The sequence below is a fragment of the Phyllostomus hastatus genome, unplaced genomic scaffold, assembly GCF_019186645.2.
Source record: "Phyllostomus hastatus isolate PE091 unplaced genomic scaffold, TTU_PhHast_1.1 phas_contig_468, whole genome shotgun sequence".
Taxonomy (NCBI): domain Eukaryota; kingdom Metazoa; phylum Chordata; class Mammalia; order Chiroptera; family Phyllostomidae; genus Phyllostomus; species Phyllostomus hastatus.
Genome location: NW_025333884.1, coordinates 1,706,768 through 1,729,303, shown reverse-complemented (window position 1 = coordinate 1,729,303; position 22,536 = coordinate 1,706,768). Strand labels below are relative to the sequence as shown.

At 42.0% G+C, this 22,536-nt stretch overlaps 1 protein-coding gene across 4 annotated transcripts; it reads left to right on the top strand.

The window, feature by feature from the left end:
- The first annotated feature begins 1,271 nt into the window (after positions 1 to 1,271).
- On the top strand, positions 1,272 to 14,180 carry LOC123822934 (zinc finger protein 235-like). Of its 4 annotated transcripts, none has more exons than XM_045845111.1 (5): positions 1,272 to 1,333; positions 2,841 to 2,901; positions 5,473 to 5,599; positions 6,101 to 6,226; positions 11,342 to 14,180. In XM_045845111.1, exons 1-5 carry the CDS (start codon positions 1,305 to 1,307, stop codon positions 13,312 to 13,314), a joined length of 2,316 nt encoding a protein of 771 aa, XP_045701067.1. In that variant the 5' UTR covers positions 1,272 to 1,304; the 3' UTR covers positions 13,315 to 14,180. The 4 variants fall into 4 exon arrangements, with proteins under 4 accessions (XP_045701067.1, XP_045701068.1, XP_045701069.1 ...); XM_045845112.1 differs by lacking the exon at positions 1,272 to 1,333 and adding an exon at positions 1,338 to 1,475; XM_045845113.1 differs by lacking the exon at positions 1,272 to 1,333 and adding an exon at positions 1,365 to 1,524.
- Positions 14,181 to 22,536: the final 8,356 nt, after the last annotated feature.

The window sequence follows — 22,536 nt, the reverse complement described above, 5'->3', positions numbered from 1 at the left end:
TGTTTGTATTGCCAATTTGGAAATTCTTAGCATATTGGAATGAAGAATTTAATTCCACAAAACAGTGTGAAGAAATCTTAGGTGCCTTGTGGATTACAGGAGGCAAAGGAATTCTATTTATTCCTTTCTTCTTTCCTTCTCTTCTGAGTTGCAGAGCTTGGACACCGAAGACTGAGAATTCCTACCTACTTACCTCCCTTCGCAGGATCTTTTTTTGTCCATATCAACATAGGTATTCAAGGGTCATTAGCATGTCTTTACTATTCCAGGTGATTGCTGCCCAAGCAGAGCTAGATTGCTTATTACGGAAGGTCCACAAACAACCATCAACTCTTCCAAAGAAAGTATCAACAGTTTGCACCTAAAGATTCCTTACCTAGCCCTGACTGGTGTGGCTCAGTGGGTTGGTCATCCTCCCGCAAAGCAAAAGGCCGCAAAGCAAAAGGTCGCAAAGCAAAAGGTCGCAGGTTCAATTTCCAGTTGGGGCACAGGCCTAGGTTGCTAGGCAGGTCCGCATAGAGGACGTTAGGCAACCCATCAATGTTTCTCTTAAAAAAAAAAAAAAAAGAAAGAAAGAAAGAAAGATTCCTTGTCTACAAAAATCCTTATTGTTCAGTAGGAATCCTCGACAAAGCACTATGGCCGTTACACAATTCTAATCAAGTCCCTGGCAATGAAAGATGCCTTAAACCAAATTTACAATTCTCAATAACTTGCAACCTTGCCTTCCAGGCTCTTACACTTTCTTGTTCTGGTGTCAAAGCTTTGTGCAGGCGCTGTTCTCCCTTACCGCAAAAAGCAATGATCTCTGTTTTTATTTTACCAACAGGTGTGCTGGTGATATTTGGGGAGCGGGCATTTGAAACAAGTTTGAGATCCAGTGTTCCTTTTGTTCTGTTGAGGCAGATCAGATTAAGTCACTTACTTTTACGTTTCCAATATTTACCCTATTCTTTGCTTTCCCTAAAACATTTGGTTTTAATATTATTTTCATAGTTCAGGCTTCGCTCTTCTCTCTTATACGGCCACAGTTTCAAAAGTCCGCAATTATTTTCACATAAGCTTTAAGAAATGAATGAAGCAAAAAACAAACACGACAGTTAACAGCGCCAGATAATGGAGTGAAACCAAATCCTCCACCAAAACACGCTCGCTGGCCAGCAGGTGGGTAGCTAGTCCTGCGAGCTGCATTCTGGGAAATGAAGTACAGGAGTGCGCGAAGTAAGGGGCGCTCCCCTGGGGATTCTGGGAAGTGTAGTCCAGAAATCGTATGTAGCCTGAGGCACTTCCGCTCCCGGAAGGCGATGTCGGGGTTGACAAGTCGCACAGTGAGGTGAGTTAACCCCGCGCCCCGGCGATCTCTGTGAACCTTGTTTTCCTCGGCTTGGAGTGAGCGGTGATTAGGTCCTCCCTCCTGAGCAAGGGAAGCCGCGGCCAGCGGGCAGCGGCAGAGGGCAGACATGGAGACGACGGCGGTGAGCATCCGCTCGGCTGAGCCTTCCGAATCTGGGGTGGGCTTGCGTGGTAGGTGCAGTTCGAGGGTCTCCGGCGCTCGCCGCTCCCCCGGCCTCTCTGCAGGACACCCCAGACATCTGCCTCTTTCTCGCTGTCATATATCGGGCGAGTTCTTTGATCTGTCCTTGCCTCAGTTTCCTCATTCAAAAAAGGGTTAGTCCTTCCCAGTGGTATTCTTGTGGGAATTAAGTGAGGTTGTGTATAAGCAACTTAAAAATAGTGCCTAGTGCATTGTGAAGTGTTGGCCGTTCGCCATAAATTCCCTTGTAAGACTCAGAGAGGAGCCGTGCTACTTGGAAGCTCGTGCCAGCCAGAGTGAGGTGGGAGCTCACTGATCCTGCCTAATGTGGGGCTGTTTCTGCACCTGGACTCTTTCGAGCTTCTTATTTGTGGGAGGAGAGTGAACTTCAGCCTGGGTTCTGGAGAAAGTCATCTGTGGATTTTTCCAGACCCAGAAACCGTGACCTCGGCTCTGCAGAGTACCTAACTGCCCGATAGTGAGGCCTTAATAAGTGTGCGCTACTGTATAATAAGCCGCTCTTGTTGACTTAACTGCAACGGGATTTCTTAAGCTTAGGTTTTTATTAGCCATTATTTACCTTCTTGTATATGGGAGAAGAAACTTTGTTGAGACTTTTTCAGCTTAATAACATTTGCAGCGAATTACACCTGTTAGGAGGGGAAAAGATTCGTGCAAATTTACCAACAGGGGGAATTTTATATATGAGATAACCAGTCAAAATTAGATTTTTCTAACGGTAACTCACAGGACAGATCATCTCTGAATTCTGGGTTTCTTAAAAGAGCGATTTTTCTGGAAATCGCATTTGCAAGAGCAGTTTTAGGAATCCTAGACTACTGCTTGCCTTTACCTGCAGGATGCAGGGAACACCGGCATTATTATCCCCTTTCCAGGTGACTGGAATGAGGCGCAGAGAGATCAATGACTTGCTCAAGGTTTACATCGCTGAGGAGTAGAAAGTAATAAGTAGAAATGGCAGAATTTGAACCCAGGCATTTTGGGTCCATTAAGGTTATATTGCCTGCCTGCCTGCCTGCCTGCGTCTCATTTCCTCTAATACCCAGGCTCAGGAATACTCTGGAAGCTACAAGAGGCACTCAGGTTAGGGCTGTTTTAAGGAATGTTCATGAACAGCGGCAGCTGGCTGTGGGCGTAGAGGAAGCTGGGGTCCAGTCCCTGTTCTCACTCAGCTTTGTTGCCACTGCTTCTGCCTAGAGAAAGGGGCACCTTTGTGCCCCCATGAAATGCCAAGTAGCCTAGCAGCATCCCTAGCCTCTCTCTCATGATGGCTTTCCCTTCCCAGTTCTACATCCAGAACTCTGCCTTTCCTGGAAACGAAGAGGAGAAAAATGACCAAGTTCCGGGTAAGTTGGGGGTATGCCTTTCTGTTTCTTAAAATGACATCTCATTCCACAAAGTTTGGCACATATTTCTCCTGCTTGGGAAGGGTAGAAGGGAACCAAAAGCACCTGAAATATTGTTATGCCAGGCTCTTGCTTTTTGCTTATTTCCAAATAATAGTGTGAAAGTTAATAGGTATTTTTAAAATTATTTTACTTATTTTTAGACAGAAGGGAAGGGACGGAGGAAGAGAGGGAAAGAAGCATCAATGTGTGGTTGCCTCTCATGTGCCCCCTACTGGGAACCTGGCCGATAACCCAGGCATGTGCCCTGACTGGGAATTGAACCAGTAACTCTGGTTCTCAGGCCAGTGCTCAACCCAGTGAGCCACACCAGCCAGGGTAATGCGTATTTTTTAAAAACTCAAAAGAACTCTCACTTTATAAATATGTTTACAAATTTGCTGTTTATTTTCCCACATTCGTTTTCATTTGCATTTACATGCATATATTTGTAATCACAGCTTAGCCATTTTGGGTGTTTAAAGGTTAATTTTATATCACCTATGACTTTGGCCACATCATTTTCCATAGTACACCTAATATTCCCCCCCCTTTTATGTAGTTTATGAATTTTACTATTTTAAAGATGTTTGCAATGATAGTTTTTCTACATATAACCTTTCTTCCCAAATAGGAGTTCTGAGAATTCTCCCATTTTTTTCTCTCTTCAAAGTTCTAGGGATTTAGTTTTCTGCGGCATGGAGCCTTACATTTTGTGGAGAGAGTGTGTAAAGTATGGCTGTTTGTAACGGGGTCCAGCTGATAACTGAACTCAGAGAAAAGCATTTTAGTTGTTTTCAAACAAGAACAAGACTCTGTCTTTAATTCTAAGTTAAACCATGTATATATCATTGTTAAATATCTGTTTTATTCATTGACATGCTAGTGTATTTTAAAGAAGCACATCCCTGGTCTAGGAGTGCCTGGTCTAGCACTTGCCTGGCCTTTATTGCATGGAACCTCTGTGTGAGGATACAGATGGTCTTGTTCGCATTTTAACATGAACAGATTTGTAAACTTTCAGATACCTACTGAAGTCTGCTCCGTCCCCAGCTGCTGACACTTGTTAACCTAAAGATAAAAGGCCAAAGTGAGAGGCAACAGACTTTCATTTGATCCAAAAGAAGGAGCTACTGGGGAGCAGAGATTCAGGGAGAAACCATAACAGTATTACTGTTAGGAGACAGAGAGAAGGGGGATAATTACATGAATAGAAAGGAAACATTTCCTTGGGTGTTATTAAGCTAAGGATGGAATTTCTACAGGTGCAGATAAGCTAACATGGTGATGCTCATCCTAAAGAATGTCATTAATTTTCGGTCACCATGTTTGCTTTCCTGTTAGCTTTGCAAACTGCAGTTTGGGCTCCCGTGCTGCATTAGGCCCAGCCCAGAGGTTATTTTGCCGTTACATTCCAGAGGTTTGTGGAGTAAAACTTGCATGGCAGTTCCTTTGGGATGGTAGCTCCAATTTTATTTGAAGCGGATCTGTTTATATTATTTTTTACACACTAATGGTTCAGTTACCTGGGCCAGGAATTTTGGGTGTCCAATTAGGGTAAATGGAGAGACACAGAAGAAATGTGACTATTGCACTGAGGGTCACACGGTATGTATATCTGGCTTGTCTGGTGGATCATGGACTCCCAAATTAACACTGCCCCTCCTCTGGGGCAGTTTTCTTAGTGTCCAGCTCTGTGCCACATGAGTCAACTAGTTGTTCAGAGCACCATAAATGCTCAGGACTCCAGCCAAATGAAATACAGAGATGAGCAAAGTTCTTTTTTTTTAACAGATTTTATTTATTCACTTTTAGAGAAAGGGGAAGGAAGACAGAAAGAGATGGAGAGAAACATCAATTGATTGTCTTTCACATGCACCCTGCCCTGGGAGTGAACCCTCAACCCAGGAATGTCCCCTGACCAGGAACCAAACCAGTGACCCTTTGCCCTGCAGAATGATGCCCAACCACCTGAGCCACACTGGTTAGGGCAGGATGAACAGTCTTTAGATACATAATTTTAATTTCCATAAAGAAGAATGCCATGTACAAAGTTATGAGACAAATAGGAAACAAGAGTGGGAGGGGGTGCGGCTAGGAGTTTATATACGCAAGAAGGCTTAGTATTCTCAGGAGAAATCTTACTGATGCATGAGAGGGGAGGAGAGGGAGAAAGGGAGAGAAACATCAGTGTGGTTGCCTCTTGTGTGCCCCCTACTGGGGACATGACCTGGCCTACAACCCAGGCATGTGCCCTGACTAGGAATTGAACTGGTGACCCTTTGGTTCACAGGCTGGCACTCAATCCACTGAGTCACACCATCCAGGGCCAGAGATTTTTAAAATATTTCTCTTGATTCCTTCCCTTTCCTCTGTTTTGGTGTGACTGTAGAAGGGGAAGAGGACAAACTCTACCAAGAGGAGCTGTTCAGGCCCATTAAAGTCTAAGACAGCTTCCTGCCTATCTCCACCCTCTCAGTGCTGTCCTCTGCCTAGTTGTGAGGTTCAAGTTGCCTGTGTTTGGTGTTGTAGGAGGCAGTGACATTCATGGACGTGGCTGTGGTCTTCACAGAGGAGGAGCTGGGGCTGCTGGACTCAGTCCAGAGGAAGCTGTACCGAGATGTGACCCTGGAGAACTTCCGGAACCTGGTTTTAGTGGGTGAGGACAGGCACTCTCCGTAACGTGGCTTCGGCCCCTTGCCCAGGGTTTCTCCATCTTGGCACTGTTGACATTTTGGGCCAGATAATTGTATGTTGTGGAGACTGTTCTGTGCGTTTTAGGGTGTTTGGTAGCATCCCTGACCTCTGCCCACTACTTCAAGGCTTCAGGACCCCTTAGAGACCAGAGTTTTCCAGTGTGTTTGCAAGTAGAGACAAGACGTTTCTAGTCTTTGTTCCAAGGTAAACATTTGACTTATAAATTAACTGTAAATGAACAGTTGGGCTTGGCTGTACCTGGCTCCTTATTTAATATATCTTTTTTTAAACTTGTGGGTCATGTTCTGTTGGTGGGTCATGAAGTCGATTTAGTAAGTTGCATCAAAATGTTTGACAAGCACTGCTTTGGGGGAGGGGCAGAGCCTTATATCTTGGGATTGGAACCCAAATTTTATAGTATTTTTTACCTTTAATTTTTCACTTTAATCTTGTCTTTTCACAGGGCATCAGTCCTGTAAACCTGATGTGATATCCCAGTTAGAGAGAGAGGAAAAGCTTTGGATGACGGAGATCCAAACTCAAAGAGGCACGCATTCCACAGAGAGCTCTGCAGCGGGAGTCCCTGAAGGTAACAGCCCATCATTCTCTGTTCTGGGGGATCTGCTCTCCACACAGCAACCCCAGAGACCCGTGGGCAACATCTGTCACATCATGCCATCCGCTGACTTCCCATTTCACTCAAAAAGAAAAACCCCAAAGTATTTAAGGGGCCTGGAAGGCCCTGCAGTGTTTGCTCATTCCCCAGGCTTTACCATTCTGCGTCCTTCTCCTGTCGTTTCCCTCCTTTCGATGCTGCCAGCCTTACCTATTTCTAATGTAGAATGATATGTCTGTGGCCATACCACCCTGAACGTGCTCGGTCTCATCTGATCTAATATAGGATGATTATGTTTCTGCATCAGAATCTTTTCTCTGGATGGAATGCTTTCCTATAAACCTTCAAACATGCTTTCTTATTCATATCTCTGCTCAGATGTCATGTCATCCAAGTCCTGTGAGCGTTCTATTTAAAGTACTGTCCTCTCCCCTCCACATCCTTTTTAAAAATGTTTTTAAAAATTTTATTGATTTTAAAGACTTTTAAAATTTATTCATTTTTAGAGAGGGGGAAGAGAAGGACAAAAATATCAATGTGTGGTTGCCTCTCACACGCCCCGAACTGGTGAGCTGGCCTGCAACCCACGCATGTGGCCTGACTGGGAATCAAACTGGCGGCCCTTTGGTTTGCAGCCTGCACTAAATTCACTGAGTTACACTAGCCAGGGCTAAAAATTTTATTGATTTTAGAGAGAGGAAGGTGGAGAGGGGGAGAGAGAGAGACAGATAAATATTGATTTGTTGTTCTACTCATTTATGCATTCACTGGTTGCTGCTTGTATGTGCCCTGACCAGAGATCAAATCCTCAACCTTGGTGACCTTTCATTTTGTGGAACAGTGCCCAACCAAGTGAGCCACGCCAGTCATGGCCAGCCAGGGCTATTTTTTATTTTCGAGGAACCCCCACACCATTTTCCACACTAGGAGTACCGCTTACATTCCCACCAGCAATGCATAAGGGTTCCAATTTGCTGTGTCCTCACCAGTACCTGGGTTTTTTTCCTTTTTTTTTTTTTTAATAATAGCCACCAGAGCCCTGGCCAAGTTGTTCAGTTGATTACAGCATTGTCTTGATACACCAAGATCACAGGTTTGATACCCAGTCAGGGCATGTACAAGAATCAACCAATGAATGCATATAAGTGGAACAATAAATTAATGTTTTTCTTTCTCTCTTCTTCTCTAAAATCAATTTAAAAAAGGCCATCCTAATGGGTGTGAAGTGGTATCTTACTGTTTTGTTTTGCATTTATGTAATGATTAGTGATGCTGAAATCTTTTCATGTGCCTATTGGTCATTTGTATATATCATTTTTTAACTTTTATTTTTCAATGAAAATTTACACTCAATAGTATTTTGTATTAGTTTGAAGTGTACAGCTTAGTAGTCAGACAGTCATACATTTCACAAAGAATTCTGCCATTACCTTTTGCTCAAATTTGAATCAGGGATTTTGTTTTTGAATTTGCTTGTTGGTTGTGGTTTTTGTGTATGTGTGTATCTGCATTATCTTTAAAGTTTTCTATAAGTAAGACCATGCCATCTATAAACAGATACAAGTTTACTTTTCCTTTCCAACTTGGATGGATGTCTTTATTTTGTTTTCTTGCCTGATTTCTATGGCTAGCACTTCTAGTACTGTGTTAAATAGAATTGACAATGGCAGGCATTCTTATCTTGTTCTGATGTTAGAGGGAAAGCTTTCACCACTGGTGATTATGTTAGCTGAATAGAGGCACATGGCAGGTTTGAGGGTTCGATCCCTGGTTGGAGTGTGTATAGGAGGCAACTGATCAATGTTTCTGTCATATTGATGTTTCTGTCTCTCTCTTCCTTTCCCCATCTTCCCCTCTAAATTCAGTAAAAAAAAATCCTCAGGTGAGAGTTTAAAAAAATTTTAAAAATACAATAATATAAGTTTTATATTTCTCTATATACTTGCCTGTAGCAAAGAACTTTTTACAGTTTTAGGTCAACATGTGTAGACTTTAGTTTCATGATGATCCTGAACTAGGGAAAGATAAAATTATAATTAATTGGTAAAACTAGACATGATCTTATTATAAATTACGTGTGGCACAGTGGGAAGCATGCACACTGCCCCAAACAAGCTCAAAAACTTCCCTTTGGACCCTCTCCTCATCTATAACATTATGACTGACTTCCCTAACAAGTTTTTCAGTTACTGTCTAATGTCCTTTCATTTCAAATGACAGGATTCCCTTTAGCATTTCTTCTAGGTCAAGTCTAATGGCAATGAACTCCTTCAGGTTTTACCTTGGAGTGTCATGTATCAATTTCACATTTTGAGAGGGAGTTTTGCTGTAAATGTGCTCAGTTGACTATTTCTCTCATCTCACTGCCTTCTGGCCTGCAAGGTCTGTATTGAGAAGGTTACTGCTGGTAACCTTATTGAGGATCCCTTGTATGTGACAAGTTGATTTTCTCTCGATGTTTTCAAGATTCTGTCTTTGTATTTGCTTTTGGACAGTTGCATAATCTATTTTGATGTGGGTCCTCTGGGATTTATTCTGTTAAAGTTTTTCAAGTTTCTTTTATCACTAAATGTTTTCCCAATTTTGAAAGTTTCAGCCAGTATTTCTTCAAATTAGTTTCCTGTCCCTTGCTCTCTTTCTTTTCCTCTGGGACTCCCATAGTTCATACCTTGATGCTCTTGATGATGTCCCATAATCCCCTTAAGCCCTGTTCACATTTCTTCATTCTTTTTTTCCTCTTGAAAATTAGTCATTTTAAATAACATTACTTCAAGTTCACTGATTATTCTGCCTGTTCTAGTATGCTATTGAACTATTTCAGCAAAGTTTTCAATTCTGTTACTGTATTTTTCAGCTTCAGGATTTTTTAATAATTTTTTTACCATTTCTTGGTAACTTTTGTTCCTGTGCTGTTTTCCTGAGTTTAGTTGTTTGTCAGCATTCTCCTGTAGCCCGCTGAACATGTTATTTCTAAAATCTTTTACAAGTGTCTTATTTCTTTCAGGTTGGTTTTTGAAGATTTATTTTTGTCCTCTGAATGGGATATGTTTCCTTTCTCTTTTTATGCCTGTTGTTTTTTGATGTTGAAAATTAAGTATTTGAAAAGACTGTCACCTCTCTCTATGGACTGGCTTTGTGTAGAGGAAGACCTTCACTAGTCAGCTTGACATGGAGACACAGGGTCCTTTCAAGCCCTTTCTGAGGTGTATCTTCCCAGGACTATGTGTTCTGTTATTCCAACTCCCCAATATATGGCTACTTTTGAACATGTTGATTTCCCTGACAGTCGCACTCCTGCATTTTTCCAGGGCTTTAGGTTTCTATTATAGTCCTACACATGTGATTTCTTTTCCATGAATCTGCAAACTCTCTATAGTTTGATGTCAAACCTGGTATCAAAACTGTGCCAAGGATCCCATCAGTGTTCTGTCAAGAGACAGAAACCAGTCCCATAGGCAGCATCCAGACCAGCAAGAACACAGAAGCAAGTTCTATTCCTTCCTTGCCAGCCTGAGGGAGGAACCAGGAATGGGGCAGCCTCCTGCCAACCTTTATCTCCCACACTGTGCCTGTGAGGGTGAGGCAAATGGAAAACCTAGGAAATTTTGGACAGTTTTGAATTCAGATTTTTTTGGTTCTCTTGGTGTTTCAGTTTCTTAACTGGTGTTTAAAGTTCTCAAAGCGATTTTCCCCCATAAGTTGTTGGTTATTTGATGTTCTATGTGGGAACAAGGGCTGGAACTTCCTGCTCTGTCATCTTCCCTACAACACTTTCTCTTTTAGCTCTTGTAGCATATGTAAGACAGTTGTTTTAAAGTCTTTGTCTGATTCTGTGGTACCTATTTCTTCATGAATAGTTGTTTCAGCCACTTTTTTCCTGTGAATAGGCCATATTTTCCCATTTCTTTTATGCTTTTACTGTTGAAAATTAAGCATTTGAGCCCTGGTTGGTGTGGCTCAGTGGACTGAGTGCTGCCTTGTAAACTGAAAGGTCACAGGTTTGATTCCCAGCCAGGGAACATGCCTGGGTTGTGGTCTAGGTTTGGGTTGGGGACATGCAAGAGACAACCAAACCCTCTCTTTCTCCCTTCCTTCCTCTCTCTCTCAAAATAAAAAAAAAGATCTAAAGAAAAGTTAATGTATATTACCTAGTGCAGTAATTGCTTTGGATTAAAAAAACAAAAAAGAAAGAAAATTGAGCATTTAAGAAAACAGCTACTTCTACCAGTCTTTGCTGATTGGCTCTTTTCTGGGGAAGCCTAATGTGCCGGGTGTGTTCTGAGCCCTGGGATCTGCCCAGCGATAGGGCATAAGGTCTTCCCAAGTCATTTTCTGAGCTATTGACTTTCCTAGTTCTGTGTATGCCTTTTCAGTTCCCTCTCACACAGATGCTTTTAAGTTTCTCTATCTTCCAAAAAGTGCTGCTTGAGTTTCTCTTGGACTTAGATGTTCTAGTGCGTTCCTTCACACCTAGTTTCTTTTCTAGGCCTCTGCATGTCTATAATCCCTGCATTAGCTCCCATGAACAGTGTCTACTATTGTTTTCCATTGCTTTTTTCCATTTTGTGTGAGTCAGGTAAAGTAGAGACTAGCTCCCTGGCATCTCCAAAACAGGTTAGAGAATTGCAAAGAAAGTCTGCTCTGCTCTATGCAGTTTGTGGTAGGGAATTGAGAGGTGAACTTCTGCATCCTTTAGACCATACCATGCCATAAGTAAAACTGGCAAGGCATTTAATAGTAGTTGTGTATGGAGGGGAATGAGAAAAAGCACTCACACAGCCCCAGGCAAGACACGTGCTTAGAAAAATCCTGACAAGACCTTGTCCCCTCAATCTGAGATGGTCCCCAAATTTCATACCTTTTTAAATGTGGCTTTCTCACATTTGTATGTTCTCTTGATTGCTGTAGGTTGCTGTATGTCTTTTGACTGTTTTTCAGAACTCTCATACTTATTTTTGCTAATCTCTAGTGTTTTGTCTTTTGCTTTTTGGGTTGTTTTTTTTTTCCGGTTTCATTGGTGCAACAAAGACTTGGGGACTCCTGGCCTACATTTTTGCTGATGTCACTCTCTGTCCCTAATTCTTTCAGGAGACAGGTATGAAAATGAGCTGGAGATTCTTCATGAAGCAGGAGTAAGGTGCCTTTCATTGGGAGGGTATTCATGCTGGCAAATCAAGAGACATGTTGTGAGTAAATTAACAAAAAGTCAAGACTCCATGATACATATTGAAGAAAAGATGTTCCCCAAACAACCTAGTTCCCCCTGTCAGGTGGGAATGGGAATATCCATGCAGGCTGATGTAGAAGACAGCTGTGTAATGACTCTTACAGAGAATCATTCCATTATTAATGAAAATCAAGGATTTCCAACAAGGAGAGCTCAAAATTCTTGGAATAAAACATATCTGAACGAGACACAGAATTATCAGGGAAGTTGTAAGCAGATGCTAATGAAAAACAAGTTCTGTGTATTTGTTCCACAGGCTAACATCTTCAGTTATAATTCTCACCCCGCAGATGATGATACAGCACACAAGAGAGATCACGCTCACAGTAAGAAAGATTGTGGTGAGGACATTGCAAAGGTGTCCCCTCTTGTCCAGTTCAGTGTATTCCACACAGGACAGAAAACCTACCAGTGTAATCAATGTGAAAAAGCATTCAGTGATGGCTCCAGTCTTGAGGTCCATCAGCAAGAACACTTGGGAAAGAAGTCCCTTCCACATACTACACATCAGGATACCAGGTTCAACTCAGCCATTCCTGTTCAACAACACATTCACACAGGGAAAAAACGCTACTGGTGTCATGAATGTGGAAAGGGTTTTAGTCAGAGCTCAAACCTGCAAACTCATCAGAGAGTTCACACAGGGGAGAAACCGTATTCGTGCCTAGAATGTGGTAAGAGCTTTAATCAGACCTCCCACCTTTATGCTCACTTGCCTATTCACACAGGAGAGAAGCCTTATAGATGTGAAAGTTGTGGGAAGGGCTTCAGTCGTAGCACGGATCTGAACATTCATTGCAGAGTTCACACTGGAGAGAAACCTTATAAATGCGAGATCTGTGGAAAGGGCTTCACTCAGAGATCACACCTTCAGGCTCATGAGAGAATCCACACTGGAGAGAAACCCTATAAATGTGTAGATTGTGGTAAACGCTTCAGTTGTAGTTCAAATCTCCATACCCATCAGAGAGTGCACACTGAAGAAAAACCATACAAATGTGAGGAGTGCGGGAAGTGCTTCAGTTTGAGCTTTAATCTCCATAGTCATCAACGAGTCCACACAGGAGAGAAACCATATAAATGTGAAGAGTGTGGGAAAGGCTTTAGCTCAGCCTCGAGTTTCCAGAGCCATCAGAGGGTTCACACAGGAGAGAAACCGTTTCGATGCAATGTATGTGGTAAAGGCTTTAGTCAGAGTTCATATTTTCAAGCCCATCAAAGAGTCCACACTGGAGAAAAACCCTACAAATGTGAGGTGTGTGGGAAGCGCTTCAACTGGAGCTTGAATCTTCACAATCATCAGAGAGTCCACACAGGAGAGAAGCCATATAAATGTGAAGAGTGTGGGAAAGGTTTCAGTCAGGCCTCAAATCTTCAAGCTCATCAGAGTGTCCACACTGGGGAGAAGCCATTCAAATGTGATGCGTGTCAGAAGCGATTCAGTCAGAGTTCACATCTTCAAGCCCATCAGAGAGTCCACACTGGAGAGAAACCATATAAATGTGACACCTGTGGTAAGGCCTTTAGTCAGAGGTCAAATCTTCAAGTCCATCAGATCATTCACACCGGGGAGAAACCATTTAAATGTGAGGAATGTGGGAAAGAATTCAGCTGGAGTGCTGGGCTCAGTGCTCATCAGAGGGTCCACACAGGGGAGAAACCCTATATGTGTCAGCAGTGCGGGAAGGGCTTCAGTCAGGCTTCACATTTTCACACACATCAGAGGGTCCACACGGGAGAGAGACCTTACATATGTGATGTTTGTTGCAAGGGCTTCAGCCAGAGATCACATCTTGTATATCATCAGAGAATCCACACTGGAGGGAATCTATAGAAGTGTGTGATAGCCTTTGGTTAGATGTCATCTCTCTGTCCATTAGAAGGTCTCTGCTGGTAGCTGTGGAAAGTTCCTTCAGAACTCAGAAGCTTCCAGGGACTGTGCCAGGAAAGCAGCTCTATGAAATGTTTTAAGAACTCAGTTGGGAGATGATCCTTTGTAAACATCAGATTTCACACGTAAGAGAAAACTGGTTTTATAAATGTGGTGAGTGGTTAAAGCAGTTTTGAATGTCCCAGTTCTAAAGATGAACACAACAGAATCTTATATTTCATTGGAGTCTATGGAGAAGAGAGGGCTTATAAATGAAGATTATACACAGGATTCTAACAAAAGTATGATGGACAGATGAAATTGATATAAACTAAAACATAACCTCCACATGCGTGGGGTGTTTTTCACCACTGTTTCTCTACCTTGTAGAACTGCTTGGCATGTACTAGGTGACCAGCAATTACTCAACAAAGTGAAGAAAATCACTATAGTCAGGATAAATGTGTGAAAATCTAGTCAGTTCCCTACTATAAATTCATCACAGCATACTCAAAAAGAATAATATAATGCTGCCATCCACAATAACACAAACTAATTTCAACAAGACTTCTGAATGGCTCCCATCCTCCATTCAGCCTCATTTCATTGCTCAGTGTATTATCTGTGTGAAAAGTGTACTATTTAATTATTAGTTTGTATTTTATAGACTGAAAAGTACTGTGTTTTTCTCCCATCTAATTATGGTGAATTTATATAATTGGAAATTTTGAACCCTAATTCATTAAGGTACAGTTTTACCATAACACTTTGAAAATGTTAAAAGTAGTTACTAATGACAAAAAATTTTAGTAAACTTGAATTGTTAATAATTGGTTTCTTCTCATTATTTTCTGCAAGCTGAGGTCAGAGTACCTTGTCTATGCACGGTCTTTCTTCCATTCAGACCTCTTTAGTTAGGGGGCTTTGCAGACTTCAAAGACATTAATTTTGTCACATTCCACCCTCATTATTCTTGCTAAAATAAGGGGGAAGGAAGCAGGACAAGAAACTTGATTGATTGAAATTCATTAAATGTAACAATTTAGATTGTCATTTTCATAGCATTCTGTGTTCAACACCTCTTTGGAGAAGTGAACAACATTAGCTGGTCAGTATGTATCAAAACACCCTTTAACCTAGCAATCCTAGCTTAGGAGAGTGTAGAAAAAGTGAGACAAATCATACAAAAAGATGTTTATATTCAATTTTTAAGAAAAGGAAATAGGTATCTATGAAATATTTGAATAAATGCATTCAAATATACAGGCACGAAAAAATGTGATTTAATGGAGAGTAATGGTGGCCTGAGAAGACCTCCGGGTGTCTTCTTAACATTACAACATATTGGAAAACTGTATAATTCAGCAAAGGATTCTCTGCTCAATCAATACAAACATGTCTGAGAGAGCCACACATTGAGATAGGACATACTGAACCCAACAGTGAATATGGCAGGGGTGGGGACGCAAAGGCTAGGGACAGAAGCTGTGCCTAGTCTAGCAATTGCTGCAGACCACAATGGATGCCATGACATTTAAGGATGGAGTAGAAGCCCCACTGGGAAAACCACAGGGGCAGAGACCAACAATTGGACCTGGGCATCACATACATTGCAACTAGGCCCAGGGTTGGGGTCAGGAAAGCAATGCAGAGGACTGCAGCATTCTACAGTCCACCAGTACCAGACAAGGATTTCACAGATTTGCAAACCCACCCACCCTATCACTGCACCCTGGCTTATTGTGTACAGAGAGAATGCTGAAAACAACTTTCCATCTAAGTGGGCTGTACCCATTGTGGCCAAGTCCCCTATGATGACAGAGCTGTGGATGTGTGATCTCACTTCCCAAGACAATCCCTCCCCCACCCATCAAAGATGCAGTGGTAGAGGCAGCCAGGTAAACTCAGTAGCTTTGCCAGTGGCTTTTGCCTTCCAGGAAGGTGATACTGGGAACACACAGGAGTCCCACAGCCCACCACTTCAATCCACAGGAGTTGTGCCCTGAGACTGAGGTGACTGGGTTGCAAAAGGCACACACCACTTCCTCAGGGAAGATGGGGTGTGTCCCACAGAGATCCTGGAAGCCCCAGCAGTGCAAGAAAGAGAACACAAAAGCTTGTGTTTCAGCACCACCTATAAGAAAACAAAGATTTCTGCATATCAACCTGCTATACAATGAAGTGTCAAATACATGAAGAAATTTTCATTCCCACAACTGTCCAGGCAGAGAAATAATTCAAGCACAATAAATAACCAAGGTAACAAAGGAAGGAAAATGTAACATCTCCAGAAAATAAATGTAAAGAAATGGAAGTATGTAATTTATATGACAGAGAATTGATTTCAGTTCTGAAAATACTCAACAGGGTATAAAAGGCAGTTCAATGAACTCAAAAATCAATGAACAAAAGGCATACTTCACCAAAGAGATTGAAAGTATTTAAAAAAAATCCTAGCACTGAAGAACTCAATAAAAAGATGAAGGATGAACTAGGAAGCTTAGAAAATAGAACAGACCAGGCCCTGGCTGGGTAGCTCAGTTGGATAGAGCATCAACTAGATACACCAAGTTTGCAGTTTCAATCCCCAGTATGGCATGTACAAAGACCAACCAATGAATGCAAAAATTAGTGAAAAAACAAATCAGTGTTTCTCTCCCTCCCTTCCCCTCTTTCAAAAAAAAAATAAAATCTCTTTTTAAAAAGAGTGGCGGGGGGTGGGGGGATGAGACAGAGCTACCAGAAAACCAAAGAAAAAATGACTATAGGATTCCTAACCAGTGTGGCTCAGTGGGTTGGGTGTCATTTTGCAAAGCACAAGGTCACCAGTTCGATTCCCAGTCAGGGCACATGCCTAGGTTGGTGGATTCAGTCTCCATCTGGGTTGGGGTGCATGCAAGAAACAACCAACTGATGTTTCTCTCTCACGCTGATGTTTCTCTCCCTCTTCCCCCTCTTCTCCTCTAATAAGAAATAAAATCTTTTTAAAAGTGGCTATAGATCTTCATATATTAATAATCACCCTAACTATAAATGGACTGAACTCACCAATTAAAAAGGCTCAGTGCAATGGGATGGGTAAAAAAACAACTATTCACTGTATTCAGGAGTCACATCTCAGCTGCAGTAACAAACACAGATTCAGCAACAGAGTGGAAAATGATATTACAAATAGAATCTAGACAAAAGCAAGCAAGTGTAGCCATAATTCTATCAGATAAAACAGATTTCAAGATAAAAAAAGGTAACAAGAGGAGGATGTTTTGTAATGATACATAAATGGGACAATACACCCTGGCTGGTGTGTCTCAGTTGATTGAGCTTCTTCCCATGAACTGAAGGGCTGCGGGTTCAGTCCCTGGTCAGGGCATGTACAAGAGGCAACAGATTGATGTTTCTCTCACACTGATGTTTCTCCCTCCTCCAATCTCTGGAATCAATGACTAGAACATTGGTTAAGGCTTATAAATAAAACAAAAAATAAATGGGACAATGCATCAAGAAGACATAAGACTTATTAATATATGCACCCAATCTGGGAGCACCAAAACCTATAAAGTATATAAAGTAACTACTAACAGAACAAAGGGGAGAAACTGAGCAAAACATAATAAACGATGCCAGGAAAATTGTAAAACTACATATAAAAGAATGAAACTGAAGTACTACCTGACACCCACACAAAAATTAACTCTAAATGGGTCAAAACCTAAACATAAGGCATGAAAAACTTACAGACCTTGGTCTTAGGATTTTATGAATTTGACCCCTAGGGAAGGCAAGGCAAGGGAAGTAAAAGCAAATATAAATGAATGTGACTATATCAAATTAAAAGGCATGGGACAGCAAAAGAAACCAACATAACAAAGGCAACCAACCGAATGGCAGAAGATTATTTGCAAACAAGAGCTCCAAAAATGGGCTAATATCCAAAGTATATAAAGAACTCATATAACAATAACAAAAAATCCCATTAAAATGGGCAGGAGACCGAAACAGACACTTCCCCAAGGTTGACAGGTATGAAAAGATGCTCAAATTCACTGTTAGGGAAATGCAAATCAAAACCAAAATGAGAGACCACTTCATACCTATTAGGGTGGCTATGATCAATAAGAAAAGAAATAAGGGTTGGAGAGATTGTGGATAAAAGGGAATCCTCATACACTGCTGGTGAGAATGAAAACTGGTACAGCCAGTATGGAAAAACAGTATGGAGGGTCCTCAAAAAATTAAGAACGGAGTTAGCATTTGACCAAGCAATCCTTAGTTTGGTATCTATCAGAAAAATTTAAAAACAGTTATTTGGAAAGATGTATTGCCACTATGTTCCTTACAGTATTATTAACAGTGTTCAACACATGGAAATAACCTCAGTATTCTCTGACAGATGAATGGATAAAAATGTGGTGCATATATACAATGGAATACTAAGCCACAAGGATAAAATATTTCCATTTGCAGTAACATGGATGAATCTTGAGGATATCTTGCCAAGTGGAAGAAGTTAGATGAAAAAGGACAAGAACCATACGATTTTACTCATGTGGGGTCTAAAACAAAGCAACACATGAACAAACAAAATGACCTCATTGACAGCAGTATGGTGGAATAAGAGGGGAAGGAGAGTGGGGGTGGGTTGAAGAGGGTAAAGGGAGCCAAATATATGATGACAGGAGGAGACTAAACTTTGGAAGAAAAGCACACAATGCAATGTACAAAGTATTATACATTTGAAACATATTAATAACCAATATCACCCCAAATAAATTTTTTTAAAAAATGATACATATCTAGAATGACAAGTGTCACTCATGAGAAAACTAGGTTAGCAACTTCCTGTTATGACCCAAGTAATAGAAGTATGTGTACCTAAAGATATGATATGCATAGAAATAATATGTGGGAGGATACTGATTAATATGTTATCTGGTATACTCAGCTAGGGTTCCAGTAATGTTTCACTTTCTCAAAAATCATTTACAGTGATCATTATTAATACTACCAAACACTTCCGGCCAAGATGGAGGCATAGGTAGACACACTGTGCCTCCTCACACAAGCAAGATAGGAACAGCAATTTAGAAACAGAACAACCAGAACTGACAGAAAATTGAACTGTATGGAAGTCGGACAACCAAGGAGTTAAAAGAGACATACATGTTCATCCAGATCGGTAGGAGGGGTGGAGTTGGGGAACTGGGCACAGGGGGCAGGTTGTGGCACAGAGAGCAGAGAGTGTGTGGACCGGGGTATAAGGCATCTGGGGCATGCAAGACCACAGCGGGTGGAGCACACCAGTGGCAGCTGGCAGACCCAGCAAGGTGGCGATTGTGAAGCAAGCCACTGCGCACAACCCAGGATCAGAGCACTGGGAAACAGAGCCTCAGGACACTGATTGAAAACACCGGTGGGGGGTTGAGGTGCAGGGAGAGACTCCCAGCCTCACAGGAGAGGTCCTTGAATAGTCCCACCACATGCAAAAGCCCACCCACACGGAAATTGGCACCAGAGGGGCCCAGTTTGCTTAGGGGAAGTGGTGGAAGGGACTGAGGTCTGACGGAAAACGGAGCAAGCACCATTGTCCCATCTCAGACCCCGCCCCCACATACAGCATCACAACCCAGCGACTGGGGTGCCCCACCCTGGTGAACACTTAAGGCTCCACCCTTCATACGTTACAGGCGCAACCAGACCAAAGAGAGGGAAACAAAAAGATGGCTCAAACAGAAGTGAAAGTCCCAGAACCCATCCTTTTAAGCGCCCGAGAGACAGCCAACCTATCAGATGCCCAGTTCAAAGCACTGGTGATCAGGATGCTCACAGAATTGGTTGAATTTGGTTACAAATTAGATGAAAAAATGAAGGCTACAATAAGTGAAATGAAGAAAAATGCACAGGGAAACAATAGTGATGAAAAGAAAGCTAGGTCTCACATCAATGGAGTGGACCAGAAGGAAGAAAAAAACATACAATCAGAAAAGAATGAAGAAATAAGAATTCAAAAAAAAATGAGAAGAGGCTTGGGAACCTCCAGGACATCTTGAAACGATCTAACATCCGAATTATAGGGTACCAGAAGGAGAAGAGGAAGAACAACATGTGGAAAACTTATTTGCACAAATAATGAAGGAGAACTTCCCCAATCTGGCAAAGGAAATAGACTTCCAGGAAGTCCAGGAAGCTCAGTGAGTCCCAAAGAAGTTGGACCCAAGAAGAAACACACCAAGGTACATCATAATTACATTGGCCAAGGTAAAAATGAAGGAGAGAATCCTAGAAGCAGCAAGAGGCAAGGAGACAGTAACCTACAAAGGAGTTCCCATCAGACTGTCAGCTGATTTCTCAAAACAGACCTTGCAGGCAAGAAGGGGCTGGAAAGAAGTATTCCAAGTCATGAAAGGGAAAGACCCACATCCCAGATTGCTCTATCCAGCAAAGCTTTCCTTTAGAATGGAAGGGCAGATAAAGTGCTTCTCAGATAAGGTCAAGTTAAAGGAGTTCATCATCACCAAGCCCTTATTTTATGAAATGTTAAAGGGACTTATCTAAGAAAAAGAAGATAAAAAACATGTATAGCAAAATGACAGCAAACTCACAATTATTAACAACCACATGTAAAACAAAAACTAAGCAAACAACTAGAACAGGAACAGATCCACAGAAATGGAGAGCACATGGAGGGTTAGCAACAGGGGAGTGGGAGGAGGAGAGAGGGGGAAAAGGTATGGAGAATAAGTAGCATAGATGGTAGGTAGAAAATAGACAGGGGGAGGGCAAGAATAGTATGGGAAATGTAGAAGCAAAAGAACTTATAACACATGGACATGAACTAAAGCGGGGGAATGTGGGTAGGAGAGGGTGTGCAGGGTGGAGGGGAATGAAGGGGGGTAATGGGACAACTGTAATAGCGTAATCAATAAAATATGATTGGAAAAAAAGGAGAAAACTGTATTTGAACAAAGATTAAAATAAAAAAAAAATTCTTTGTTGAGCAAGGAGAAAAAAATTTAAAAAATATATATTTTTATAAAACTTAATTTAAGCCCTGTCTGGCATAGCTCAGTGGATTGAGCATGGGCTGCGAACCAAAGTGTCGCAGGTTCGATTCCCAGTCAGGATACACGCCTGGGTTGCAGGCCATGACCCCCAGCAACCGCACATTAATATTTCTCTCTCTCTCTCCCCCCTGCCCGCAACTTCCTTCTAAAAATAAATGAATAAAACTTTTTAATAAGTAATTTTATTGATTTTTAGATGGAGAGGGAGGGAGAGAAAGAAACATCAATTAGTTGTTCCACTTACTGATGCATTCCTTGATTCCTGTATGTGCCCTGATCAGGGATCAAACCCATAACCTTGGTGTAGCAGGACAACACTCTAATCACTTAGCTACCGGGCCAGGGCTCATGGTATTTGTTTATTAAATTACTGAAAGTGGGATTATGTTTGAAGTTCTTGATGTATGTTGTGCCCTTACCCTCCAGAAGGGTTTTCTTACCATCCTTTCTGCAGAGGAGGACAGCATTCAAATACCTTGAAGGCTCATAAAGTTTAAATGCTGTTATGAGTATGGTACATGTAAACACTCGAAAAGTCATCATCTGTGTGAATATTCTCTAAGCTGTGTGGGCAAAGCTTAGCTGGGCTTCCTCTAGGAGCTTCTAGATGTCTCACTTCTACGCTTCCCAAAGGTGTCTGGGAGAGATAAGGTAGTCTTCAGTGCAAGGGCCTCCAGGGTGGTTTTATCTCCTAGCAACAAGGACACATGTCCACTCTTGTGACATGCTGTGTCACCCATTCTCCTTGAAGTGGGATCTGTAGAAATTCAAGTGGAGGAGTAGAAGCAAAGGGCTTTGAGAAACTTGGGTGCTGGTAGCCAGTTTATATATCAGTAATGGGAAAATTCCATACTATTCCCCTAAAGTAAATTTGTCTGGCTTCTAATAGGGGTTAGAAATTGCCTTATTTGTTTTGGTTTGTCAATACTCTCTCACATTGAAATGCTGCATGGCATATATCTAAGTAGCTACTTTATTTGTAGAATCTAAGCATGATCCCCATATGCCTATGAAGATCTTGCATTAGTCTTGAAGGTACTAGAAGAAAGTTAGTTCCCTAAGAGATTACTTATTTGTTTCAGGATTTGTGGACAAACTTGTACTTTTCCACAAGGATACTGACAGCATCCCTTTAGAGAAGAAAATCTGCTTAGCTGGCTTTGCAGGGCTATCTCTCCCTCCTGACTCAGACATGCTTCCCATTGGGGTAGGAAACAGGAGATGTGAGTGTGCTTGTCCGAGAAGAGGGGTTTTGGTCCTGGCTGGGTAGCTTCGTTGGTCCGAGTGTAGTCCTGATATACCAGCATCGCACTTTCATTCCAGGTCAGGACACAAAGAAGTCAACCAATGAATGTACAAACGAGTGGAACAACAAATCGATGCCTCTTCCTCCCCCCTCTCTCTCCCCCCTCCCCTCTTTGTGTCTCTCTCTTAAAATCAATACATTAATAAAAGGAGAGATTTGGACCTTGGTTCTCTATCTCCACTCCACTCCCAGGGAGACAGTTCACTCTGCATTCTTCAAGTGGTTCTTAAGCAGGAGAAACCCTGTCTGGGGGTCCATGTGCACATCCTTTGATGCCATCACTGGCGAGCAGGGGTCAGTCTATTACCTGTCTCCCACCCTTCACCTTCCCTGACCACCACCACCACCACCACCACCACCACCAGCTATTTTGTCTTGGGTTCCTAGTGCTTCCCATTCTCTGTTCCCTGGGACATCCTACCGACATTGATACAGAATGATTCTGCTTGCCTTTATAATAATAAAATTGTGAATAAGACAGAAACTGCCCTACCCACATGGAATTTACATTCTAAAGGAGACAGCATAAACAACTACCAGTAAGTGAGAAGTGCTAAGAAGAAAATAAAACTGGCTGATAGTGCTGGGGGAAGACAGATACAGGTTGAGGAAGGTGTCCGTGGGGTTGACACATAAGCTGTGCCCTGAGTGATGAAAAGGAGCCAATGGGGGAAGACCTGGAGGGATTGTCAGCACAAAGATCGTGTGATGGGCATGCACTTTGTGACTGAGGAACATAAAGAAGAGTATGCTGCCGGTGAGGAGAAGAAAAGGAGCTCAGAGAGGTTGGATCAGGAGTGACGTAATAAAAATGAGAAA